The sequence below is a fragment of the Heterodontus francisci genome, chromosome 20 (assembly GCF_036365525.1).
Source record: "Heterodontus francisci isolate sHetFra1 chromosome 20, sHetFra1.hap1, whole genome shotgun sequence".
NCBI classification, from domain to species: Eukaryota; Metazoa; Chordata; class Chondrichthyes; order Heterodontiformes; family Heterodontidae; genus Heterodontus; species Heterodontus francisci.
Genome location: NC_090390.1, coordinates 52,021,695 through 52,034,206, shown reverse-complemented (window position 1 = coordinate 52,034,206; position 12,512 = coordinate 52,021,695). Strand labels below are relative to the sequence as shown.

The 12,512-nt window shown below is 46.3% G+C and overlaps 1 protein-coding gene across 3 annotated transcripts in view; it reads right to left on the bottom strand.

The window, feature by feature from the left end:
* Window positions 1-5,805: 5,805 nt before the first annotated feature.
* Window positions 5,806-12,512, bottom strand: part of c20h10orf90 (chromosome 20 C10orf90 homolog) — a 224,275-nt gene continuing 217,568 nt past the window's right edge. For all 3 annotated transcript variants that reach the window (XM_068052741.1, XM_068052742.1, XM_068052743.1), the window contains 2 exons: window positions 7,913-8,012; window positions 5,806-7,832 (listed from right to left, as the gene is read on the bottom strand). In XM_068052741.1, the coding sequence (XP_067908842.1) occupies window positions 7,776-7,832; window positions 7,913-8,012 (157 nt within the window). In that variant the 3' untranslated portion in view covers window positions 5,806-7,775. The remainder of the gene's footprint in view (window positions 7,833-7,912; window positions 8,013-12,512) is intronic.

The window sequence follows — 12,512 nt, the reverse complement described above, 5'->3', positions numbered from 1 at the left end:
TTGCTAACTTACATTCATATTCTATTCTCCCTTTCTTTATCAGTTTCTTCCTCCTCCTTTGCTGTATTCTAAAATACAGGTTTACTACTATTTCTGGCAACTTTATAGGCCTTTTCTTTTAATCTTATACAATCCTTAACTTCCTTTGCTATCCACTGTTGACTGCCTTTACTTTTAGTGTTTTTGTGCCTTGAAGGAATGTATAGTTGCTGTAAACTATGTAATATTTCTTTAAAGACTATCCATTGCCTATGTACCTTTTAATGTATTTTCCCAACCCACCTCAGCCAATTTGCCCCTCATATCTTCATAATTTCCTTTGTTCAAATTTAACACCCTGGCTTCAGATTGAACTATCTCACTTTCAAACATAACGTAAAATTCTATTATATTATTGTCACTCATCCCTAAAGGTTCTTTTACGACAAGATTATTAATTAGCCCTTTCTCATTACATAATATTAGATCTAAAATAGCCTCTTCTCTAGTCGGTTCCTCAACATACTGCTCTAGAAAACCATCCCTAACACACTCCAGAAACCTGTCCTCCAAAGCATTAGTGCTCATTAGGTTTACCCAGTCTCTATGCAGATTGAAGTCACTCATGATTACTGTATTACCCATGTTACATGCTTTTCTAATCTCCTAATGAATGCCATGCCCCACACTACCAACTCCTACTAATGTTTGCTGCCCCTTACTGTTTCTTAGCTCGACCCAAACAGATTTCACATGTTGTTCTTCCGTTCTGAGATCCTCCCTTACTAATGATCCCATCCCTTATTATCAGTGCAACACCACCTCCTTTTCCTTTTTGCCTGTCCTTCCTAAATGTTGAATATCCTTGAATATTCAGTTCCCAGTCTTGGTCACCCTGTAGCCATTTAACATTAACCCTTAAAGATCTGCAGTCCTAAACCTGTCTGATTGCTCATGTCCCTATCATACCCCCACAGTATACTTATTGAAGCTGACAACAGATCATTGACATTGTCATATATAGTTCTTTGCAGGGATGCCAGGGTGATAGTGTGAGTGCTCAATTACTAATCCGGTGTTGGCAAGATGCCACTGACCTGACCATCTCCTTCAATGGTTAAAGCTGAGTGAATGCCCACTAATTCCAAAGTGGGTGAGAGTTTTACAGGTGAAGCTGCCCAAATTTGCCAAATACTGGGGGCAAATGAAGTAAGAGATACAGAGGTATGAGGCTGTTAAAGCACAGAAAGTGGAAGTGCCAAGCCCGGGCCAGCAGTGCCCTGCAGTATTTTTGCAGAAACCAGGAGGAGCACTCCTACACCTCGACTCAACAGAAATGAAATTATCAAAATGTTTTTTTACCTTTTTGTGGGCATCCCCATAGCAGTCCCTTTTGAGGATTGGTGGTTAGGTCACTGAAAATGTGGAATAACTGGGTAAGCTCTGCCCATTTGATAACCAATTTTGTATTGGGGTCCTGCAATCAACATTAAAGACCCTGATTTTCATATGGTAAGTGCGCTAAGCCTGTTACAAGTCGCCTATTTCCACCTAGAAGTAGCCGTCTTCCAATTTGGCAGCTTCTGCACTTCTGGGGCGGGTGAGTCCAGGAAGGCATACATTTTCCTTTTCTTAAAGTTAATGGATAGGAAGTCACAGATCAGGATGTGCAATTTCCTACTGTGGGCCCCCAGACTATACCAGAAATGCAGATCGAAAAGTGCCATCTGGTGCACTATTAATGAGGAGTTTTCTGTATTATATAGTTATTAATTGACATAATGTTCCACAAAGTTAGCACAAAAAACACTCAAGTTCATCATTTATGCCACTTCCAAGTGTTGAATAATTTCAAAAAGCCTCAAGCATGGCTCAGGAGTGATTTTGTAACTCAATTTTCAACAACAAACACAAATCCATTCTCTAGAAACAAGCTCTTTCTTTTATAACAATCAACGCAGAAAGCATGATCACAGATGTTGTTATTCAGACAGGTATCGTCTATCTCAGCAGTTCAAACCAGAAAACAAGGTTTCTCAATAAATGTCAAAATTTGCCTGACATAAGGCTTTTCGAATTCAAACTCCAAATCTTTAAATTTTCTTTGCAAAAAATCTAAGAAACCTTCACAGGATTAGAGGAAGTACTGTATACCCAACAACTCCGGTTGATACTTGGATTGCACAGTAGGAAATTCGGCAAAGAGCACCTGCTCAGAATGCACAAGTGGGCTTGAGAGCACTCTTTAACTGTTGTGAGGTAGAAATATCTAAACAAAGCCCAAGCTTTTGAGACAACCTTACTCATCTATTTTATGCAAATAGCCTGACCCTGTAAACGCCAGAGGGATCAGGCACCCAGCTCATGCATAGATTGCAATTCCCACTCTGGCATACTTATAGGGGTTGGCGGGATCATGCATAATCAACCTCTATATGCAGATTGATATCTGCATTCTTAGTTGTTTTTATATTAGTGCACTGCAAATATTGGCTGCCAATCTGAACCCAGTTTCCCCCACACCCACTTTTTTCTGGCCTTCTCGGACTTGTTCTGCCTTTTCTACAACCCTCTTCTCTAACATCACCTGCCCCTTGATCTTCTCCCCATTCATGACCACTTCTGAGCATACCTTCTTGTCTGCTCCCATTTCAAACTCAGGTCCTTCTTGAATGAGCCCTTGGGCTTCTCCTTCTTCTGCCTTAGTGTTCTCTGCCACACCTGTCCTGGCACCCATTGTTAACTTACCTGGACAGCAATCCCAATTGTTTCATCCTCTGTTCACAATAATTGTCGCACTTTGCTCAGTCATCAGCAGTTACCGTCTTCTCCCCACTCCCCTACCTTTTCCACAAAAAACCCCATGATTCTACCAGCGGATCATCAATTACTGCGCCTCGCCACATTGCCATTTGGAGTCTTTGCTCACTTGCAGACAAGGTTCTTGATATCCATTTTGATAAATCTATTGACCACTAGGCCTAATAAAAACTTGACTTACAGGCAGTTACTCTTCCTCCTCACTGTAGCCTGCTTGCCTGACTACACTTACCCAACCCAAATCGCCATGGCAGTGGCAGAGTTCCCCTCAGCAAATGCATCCTTGGCTTCTCCTATTTCTCTGGCACTTTCTCTTGTTCCATCCCTCCTGCCTTGCACTTAAAATCATCAGGAGCATCCTACAAAGTCCCATGGGGATGCTATCAGCAATGTCTCCTCCTTTTACTCCTCCCATAGCCTCTACACCAAACAATTCTTCCTTTGTGTTTTAAATCTACACCTAAACTCTCCCAGCCTCCTTTAATCTCAACAACATTCCCACCTAAACCCATGCCTATCCCTCAACCTCACTATTGTAAACTCCTTCAATCCTCCTTCAAGATCTCGATCACCAATAAGATGTTTTCTCACTACTTCCTCATTCATATTCCCAGCCTCCGTTTAATCCCATTATTCTCACCATCTGCTTCTGGAAAAAAACTGTCTCCCACCTCCATTACAAATTCACATCTAATCTCCCAACACTTTCAATCCACCTATCACAGCATCTCTGCCACAGCTGACCAGCTTAATGCTGCCTTGCCTCTGGTTTTGACACTCTTGCTCTCAACAAGTCACTGTTCTTACTCCTGCAATTTCCCAACACTACCTTTGCTGCTGAGGGCCATGAACTTAAGTGCAGTTGCTGTTTGACTGACCCAGTCATTCATTGCCGGATTTTGCTTGATCATGTTAAGCTCCACTGAACTTTAGTATCTTCAGCCAAATTCTCCTATTACTCTAGGATTAATCCTGGAGGGCAAAGACATCGAAGGCTTCTATTCTGTATGACAAACTGCAACCTCAAACCTCTTTACATTGCCTCCTCCAAATTCACCTCAGTCAGTTTGTGGATTCTTTAATCTCTGAACGCTAAAACCATTTATACAGCTGCCGGTGCTCCCACATTACTCTCCTTTTCTCTCTGCTCCCTAACACTTCCAACCCCAACTCACTGTAACCCTGATTATCTATCAGTCTGTAGCTTCTCTGCCATCTCCACATACTTTCTCCAAGCCTATCTCTTCCAAAAGACCCATCTTCAGTTACCTCAATCTCCTGCATTCCCAATGTCTTGCCCCAATGCTTATTGACACTGCTCATAGCTCCTTTGCTTAGGCAGACCACTCCCTTTCAAATCTGCAATCATTACACCCCTCCTCAAAATTGACCCCCTTCTCTCCAAATACTCCCATCTCTAAATTCCCTCTCTGCTGTAAGGTACTTGAATGCATGCTTGCCTCCCAGTTCTGTGCCAATCTCTCTCAAAACTCACTGTTTGAATCCTTTCAGGTTCCTTCCCTGCTCACAGCAGTGAGACAGCTATGGTCACAAATGATATCACAAATAATGTCCTCTGTGACAGCAGTTCTTTCGCCTCTCCATAATGTTCAACAAGATGAATTGTGCCATTCCCTTTTAATGCCTTTTCTCTTATTCAGCTCCATATGACTGCTCCTGTGCACAATTTCACTCTTACCTGTCCCAATGGAGCCAGAGCATTTCCAGTAATGACTTGTCTTCCCAACCCTACCCACACAGTTGCTCTAAATGCCGTTGAAACTCTCCGTCAACTCCAACATATAAAAACCTTATCTGCCCGTATCTTCTTCTGAACTTGCCTTAACCACTATCTTTGCTGATCTACACTGGTTTCCTGTCCCCACTGTATTACATTTAAACGCCTCATCCTGTCTTCAAATCCCTCCATGGCTTTGTTCTGCCCTGTCTTGGCAACTTCCACAAATCTGATATCATCTCTCACATCCTTAAACCCTCTGACTCTGGAATTCTATGTAATTTCCCCCTGCCTGTCCATCCCCAGCCCCACCTCTTACTTCATTCAGCTATTAATGGCAGAGTGTTCAGCCACCTCAGGTTAGGCTTTGGAACCCCCTACCCAAAACTCTGTCCCTCTACTTTTCTCCCACCTTTAAAAAGCATTCGGAAAACCCATCTTTTCAACCAAACTTTCATTCACCTTCCCTAACTCGTCCATCATAGTTAATATCCTTTTTGCATTTCGTCCTTCTGTAATGCAACATTTTTTACTTTAAAGAAGCTATATAAATGCAAGTTGTTGGTGGCTAAATACATACATAGTATGGTAGTGAGTCACAATGACCAAGAGGTCCTACTTGATCCCTTCTTTGTTGAGGTAGCTGATTGCCAGGCAATGATAGAAGACTACATATTGTATTAATACTCTTGGGCTAGGGAAAAAAAAAATAGATGCTACTCTTGATTGTCGTTCAGCCACATCTGCTGGAAATGTGTGTGTGTTTGTCTGGACATTGTATACAGACAGAATTAGACTGTTGAAGTAGCTTGCCGACACTGAATGCACACATGAAGAAAGATCACTTGGGTCACGTACCAAAGGGCTGTCAGCACCTATGGAGCCATACCTCATATGATTCAACACCTTCAAGAAATAAGGGTAAGAAAAGAAAGAAAACACAACGCTATTGAGAACCTCTGACACAACAGTCAGAATTATGCGAATGCACATTTTCTTTTAACAAAGAACAGTCTTGTGAATACATATATTGTATGCCTCTCAGAGGAAGCACAATGTCTATCAAGGGAGAAAGTATAGTGTATACAATTTTAGTGGCAATGCTTCAGGCGCTACATATACGATATATCTTCACTGCTGGGAGGAGGAGCAATTAGTTGTGATTGTATTTGCCCAGAAATGTGGTACAAGTTCAATTTGTAGTACCACAGTTAGAGCTTTGTATAGTATTTAAAACCTGTAATAATTTTTAATTAAAAAATTACAAATACAGCAGAATAAAAGTTTATTACATGTAACAATGTAACAGTTCTTTAGCTGAACAATCAGCATTATTAAATAAAATATGTAGAATGAACACTACATTTGGATTTAAAGACACAGCCAGCCTCAGAGTTTAATCTTCATTTTGTCTTTCACAATATGATTATTTCAAATCATCCTTCAATTGCAAGAATACCACTGTAATGGAGAAGGGCCATGACATTAAAGCAAAGAGCATTACACATTCTTCATTATCTAAATGGAACTAAAATAGAATGTAGTAATATAGTACTTTTGGGTGACCGATCCAAATAGAGGAGGAAAAATAAAGGTTAGCAGTTAATCAAGTTTAATCCTATTTGGTATGGTTAATATATGGTAACTGTTTGGCCTGGCAGTGAAGAGACTCTTAAATTCAAAACACCCAACGAGATGATCAAATGGTTGAATCTTTTTGATTAGTTGTGCAATTTTAAACTGTCTAGTAGATGATTAGATTTTTTACACATCTGTCAGTTCATAGTGTTACAAGGTATATACAATAAATGTGAGCCTTGCTTTGTGACCTATAGTTTGTTATGCTAAGCTCTATTTAAAGTATATTCATTGATAATTATTGTACCAGGCCATTAAAAAACTGCTAAAAATGTAGCAGCATTGCTTCAATACGAGAACTCAAATGTATATGATTTTAAAATGGTTTGGTCTTTTCAGCAAAGCTGCATGCATTTTTCAAAAGCATAAAGTTTAGCAAAACTGCAAAATAATTAGTCCTTGAGTTGGTACTCATACACTGGAGCACATGTTTTTTGGGAGGGTCAGTCTCCATACCTTGTCATTCCTCCTCCTTTCATGTAGTTTTGTTCTCAGCCCCTGTCAAGATTACTAAACTTCATAAATGTCACCATCCCTTCCTGACTATGCTGGAGGGTGTGAGGCCAGAAGGATATTCTTCTCCACATCTTCTGCTTGTGTCCCTGCATTCAATTGTTGTGGAAGGTGATTCAGGAAGCCACAAAGATAATCACAAATTCTACAGGTCCCGTTTATTGCTTACTATGCCTATTCACCATGAAAGTGAAGCCACCCTTCGCTATCATGCAAGCGAACACAGATTTCACAGAGTGCAAGATGGTGCAATCCTCTCCACAATATTTATATTCCTATTACAACTATTTGACATATTCCAATCAGAATGGGTGATGTTTGGCCTCCGCCTGAAATTAAGTAAATGCTAAATAATCTGCAGCTATTCCTGGAGGCTCACTCAACATGCAAAATCATTTTTGAGGGTGTGACAGCTGACCAATCAGAGGCAGATTAAGGCACGTCTAATGGCCTAAGCGCCTGTACCATGGGGCCCAAACAAATATGGGGCGACCACCAGGGGCCGAGTGTAACTATGGGGACCCTCAGTAATAATAAACAGTTTTATTTAAGTATATTGTGAAATGATTTGCTTTTATATTAATGCAGTATGTATGCATTCCATGGGCCTATTTCTTCATCCATTTTATTACCTATTTGTGTTTTAATGGGTCAAGGGAGGGGGCGGTAGAGGAAGAGAAGGGTGTACCCAGGGTACAAGAATTCTTAATCTGACTCTGAGACTAACACAAGACATGGAATATATCCAGGATTGTGACCCGAACCAACAAGAGCAGTAGATAGACAGGAAACCTGGTTGAACGGAATCCAATGGTTGAAGATTAAATGAAATGCTTGAATTATTAAAAATACATTATTCTGATGCAATTGTAGCAGTGTCTAATGTACCAATGAACCTGCAAGTACTATGCAATAATAATGAGCAATGGCTCCACAAAATATGAATCTCTATGCAAACTTGGGAAGATTTAATTTAAAAACTAATGGGTTCAAACTTCAAGGGGTGGGGATATGAGAAATTTGCATTTTAGCAAATTGCTGTGGCTTCAATGATAACATTTCTCCGGCAGCCTCAGGTAATAGTTCTTCATGATGATTCCTGCACACTGTCATTGTTTCTCTGCAGTATTTGGTAAAGCAATTTCTGGGAGGAATAAAAAAATGTTTTAATGCCAGCAATATTTAGATGGCTGCTGCCTATTAATTCTCTGGTCGTTGTCATACCTTTTTGAAAAGCTCAGCACGCAATCGATTTGTCTGAGAAATAATTTTCTTCTTCTCTTCCTCCTTTTTCCTTTTCACCTCTGGCAGCATGTCATAAATTCTGTCATACAATTTTCAATTGAAAGCAGACATTAGAAGTTATCAGCCTTTATGCATTTGTGTATTGTAGAAAATGAATATGCTGACCATCTTTTGAGTCTTACAGGGCAGAAAAGCTTCTTTCTCCAGGAAGGGGGAGCTAGTCAATTGGCAGAGATTCGATGGTTCAGTTTGATTTACTTCAGCTGCATTTGACTAAAGGTAACCTCAGTTTACTAAGGCCGCTAGCATAATTAAATATTTTCGATGCTCCAACATTACTGTGATCTAAAATGCCCAAATTCAGTATCCACCTACTAAAAGCAAATAAACCCAATGCAAATCTGATGTCCTCACATCTCACTTTGAGCTCACCCAATCAAGCTTTCTCTCGAATGTTTCTCTTACTCTGCCAACAACTTTTGCCTCTGAATATATTCCCCTGAACATTTCCTTCTTCTATAACAATAGCTATGAAGGTTTACAATTTGTTTTGCTCCTTTCCATATCCACCCCCTCAATCATCTTGTGCATCTACATCTCACCAAAAACGTTGCCCAGCACTCTGGCCGAATCTCCACTGCACTCCAGTGCTACCTGCCCGACACCCCAGCACTACCTGCCCTACGCCCCAGCGCTCCTTGCCGTACACTCCCTCACTCCCTGCCGTACACTCCATCACTCCCTGCCCTACACTCCAGCACTAGCTACCCGACACCCCAGCACTACCTGCCCTACACCCCAGCACTACCTGCCCTACACCCCAGCACTACCTGCCCTACACTCCAGCACTACCTGCCCTACACTCCAGCCCTACCTACCCTACACCCCAGCACTACCTGCCCGACACCCCAGAACTACCTACCCTACACTCCAGCCCCACCTACCCTACACTCCAGCACTACCTGCCCTACACTCCAGCACTAGCAGCCCTACACCCCAGCACTACCTACCATACACCTCAGCACTACCTGCCCTACACCCCAGCACTACCGGCCCTACACTCCAGCACTACCTGCCCTACACCCCAGAACTACCTACCCTACATCCCAGCACTACCTGCCCTACACCCCAGCACTAGCAGCCCTACACTCCAGCACTACCTACCATACACCTCAGCACTACCTGCCCTACACTCCAGCACTCCCTGCCCTACACTCCAGCACTACCTACCCTACACTCCAGCCATACCTACCCTACACTCCAGCACTACCTGCCCTACACCCAAGCACTACCGGCCCTACACCCCAGCACTACCTACCCTACACCCCAGCACTACCTACCATACACCTCAGCACTCCCTGCCCTACACTCCATCACTCCCTGCCCTACACTCCAGCACTACCTGCCCTACACCCCAGCACTACCTGCCCTACACCCCACTACTACCTACCCTACACTCCAGCACTCCCTGCCCTACACTCCATCACTCCCTGCCCTACACTCCAGCACTACCTGCCCGACATTCCAGCACTACCTGCCCTACACTCCATCACTCCCTGCCCTACACCCCAGCACTACCTGCCCTACACTCCAGCACTACCTGCCCTACACTCCAGCACTACCTGCCCTACACTCCATCACTACCTGCCCTACACTCCAGCACTACCTGCCCTACACTCCAGCACTACCTACCCTACACTCCATCACTCCCTGCCCTACACTCCAGCACTACCTGCCCTACACTCCAGCACTACCTACCCTACACTCCAGCACTACCTACCCTACACTCCATCACTCCCTGCCCTACACTCCAGCACTACCTGCCCTACACCCCAGTACTACCTACCCAACACTCCAGCACTCCCTGCCCTACACTCCAGCACTACCTACCCTACACTCCAGCCATACCTACCCTACACTCCAGCACTACCTGCCCTACACCCCAGCACTACCTACCATACACCTCAGCACTCCCTGCCCTACACTCCATCACTCCCTGCCCTACACTCCAGCACTACCTGCCCTACACTCCATCACTCCCTGCCCTACACTCCAGCCATACCTACCCTACACTCCAGCACTACCTACCCTACACTCCATCACTCCCTGCCCTACACTCCAGCACTACCTGCCCTACACTCCAGCACTACCTGCCCTACACTCCAGCACTACCTGCCCTACACTCCAGTGCTACCTGCCCTACAGCCCAATGCTATCTGCCCTACAGCCCAGCGCTACCTGCCCTACACTCCAGTGCTACCTGCCCTACACTCCAGCACTACCTGCCCTACACCCCAGTACTACCTACCCAACACTCCAGCACTCCCTGCCCTACACTCCAGCACTACCTACCCTACACTCCAGCCATACCTACCCTACACTCCAGCACTACCTGCCCTACACCCCAGCACTACCTACCCTACACCCCAGCACTACCTACCATACACCTCAGCACTCCCTGCCCTACACTCCAGCACTACCTGCCCTACACTCCAGCACTACCTGCCCTACACTCCATCACTCCCTGCCCTACACTCCAGCACTACTTGCCCTACACCACAGCACGACCTACCCTACACCCCAGCACTACCTGCCCTACATCCCCGCGCTAGCTGCCCTACACTCCAGCGCTACCTACCCTACACCCCAGCACTACCTGCCCTACACCCCAGCACTACCTGCCCTACACTCCAGCGCTACCTACCCTACACCCCAGCACTACCTGCCCTACACCCCAGCACTACCTGCCCTACACCCCAGCACTACCTGCCCTACACTCCAGCACTAGCTACCCTACACTCCAGCACTACCTGCCCTACACCATCACTACCTGCCCTACACTCCAGCACTACCTACCCTACAGCCCAGCACTACCTGCCCTACACTCCAGCACGACCTACCCTACAGCCCAGCACTACCTGCCCTGCACTCCAGCACTAGCTACCCTACACTCCAGCACTACCTGCCCTACACTCCAGCACTACCTGCCCTACACTCCAGTGCTACCTGCCCTACAGCCCAATGCTACCTGCCCTACAGCCCAGCGCTACCTGCCCTACACTCCAGTGCTACCTGCCCTACACTCCATCACTCCCTGCCCTACACTCCAGCACTACCTGCCCGACATTCCAGCACTACCTGCCCTACTCTCCATCACTCCCTGCCCTACACCCCAGCACTACCTGCCCTACACTCCAGCACTACCTGCCCTACACTCCAGCACTACCTGCCCTACACTCCATCACTACCTGCCCTACACTCCAGCACTACCTGCCCTACACTCCAGCACTACCTACCCTACACTCCATCACTCCCTGCCCTACACTCCAGCACTACCTGCCCTACACTCCAGCACTACCTGCCCTACACTCCAGCACTACCTACCCTACACTCCATCACTCCCTGCCCTACACTCCAGCACTACCTGCCCTACACTCCAGCACTACCTGCCCTACACCCCAGTACTACCTACCCAACACTCCAGCACTCCCTGCCCTACACACCAGCACTACCTACCCTACACTCCAGCCATACCTACCCTACACCCCAGCACTACCTACCCTACACCCCAGCACTACCTACCATACACCTCAGCACTCCCTGCCCTACACTCCATCACTCCCTGCCCTACACTCCAGCACTACCTGCCCTACACTCCATCACTCCCTGCCCTACACTCCAGCCATACCTACCCTACACTCCAGCACTACCTACCCTACACTCCATCACTCCCTGCCCTACACTCCAGCACTACCTGCCCTACACTCCAGCACTACCTGCCCTACACTCCAGCACTACCTGCCCTACACTCCAGTGCTACCTGCCCTACAGCCCAATGCTACCTGCCCTACAGCCCAGCGCTACCTGCCCTACACTCCAGTGCTACCTGCCCTACACTCCAGCACTACCTGCCCTACACCCCAGTACTACTTACCCAACACTCCAGCACTCCCTGCCCTACACTCCAGCACTACCTACCCTACACTCCAGCCATACCTACCCTACACTCCAGCACTACCTGCCCTACACCCCAGCACTACCTACCCTACACCCCAGCACTACCTACCATACACCTCAGCACTCCCTGCCCTACACTCCATCACTCCCTGCCCTACACTCCAGCACTACCTGCCCTACACTCCATCACTCCCCGCCCTACACTCCAGCACTACTTGCCCTACACCACAGCACTACCTACCCTACACCCCAGCACTACCTGCCCTACATCCCCGCGCTAGCTGCCCTACACTCCAGCGCTACCTACCCTACACCCCAGCACTACCTGCCCTACACCCCAGCACTACCTACCCTACACCCCAGCACTACCTGCCCTACACCCCAGCACTACCTGCCCTACACTCCAGCACTAGCTACCCTACACTCCAGCACTACCTGCCCTACACCATCACTACCTGCCCTACACTCCAGCACTACCTACCCTACAGCCCAGCACTACCTGCCCTACACTCCAGCACGACCTACCCTACAGCCCAGCACTACCTGCCCTGCACTCCAGCACTAGCTACCCTACACTCCAGCACTACCTGCCCTACACTCCAGCACTACCTGCCCTACACTC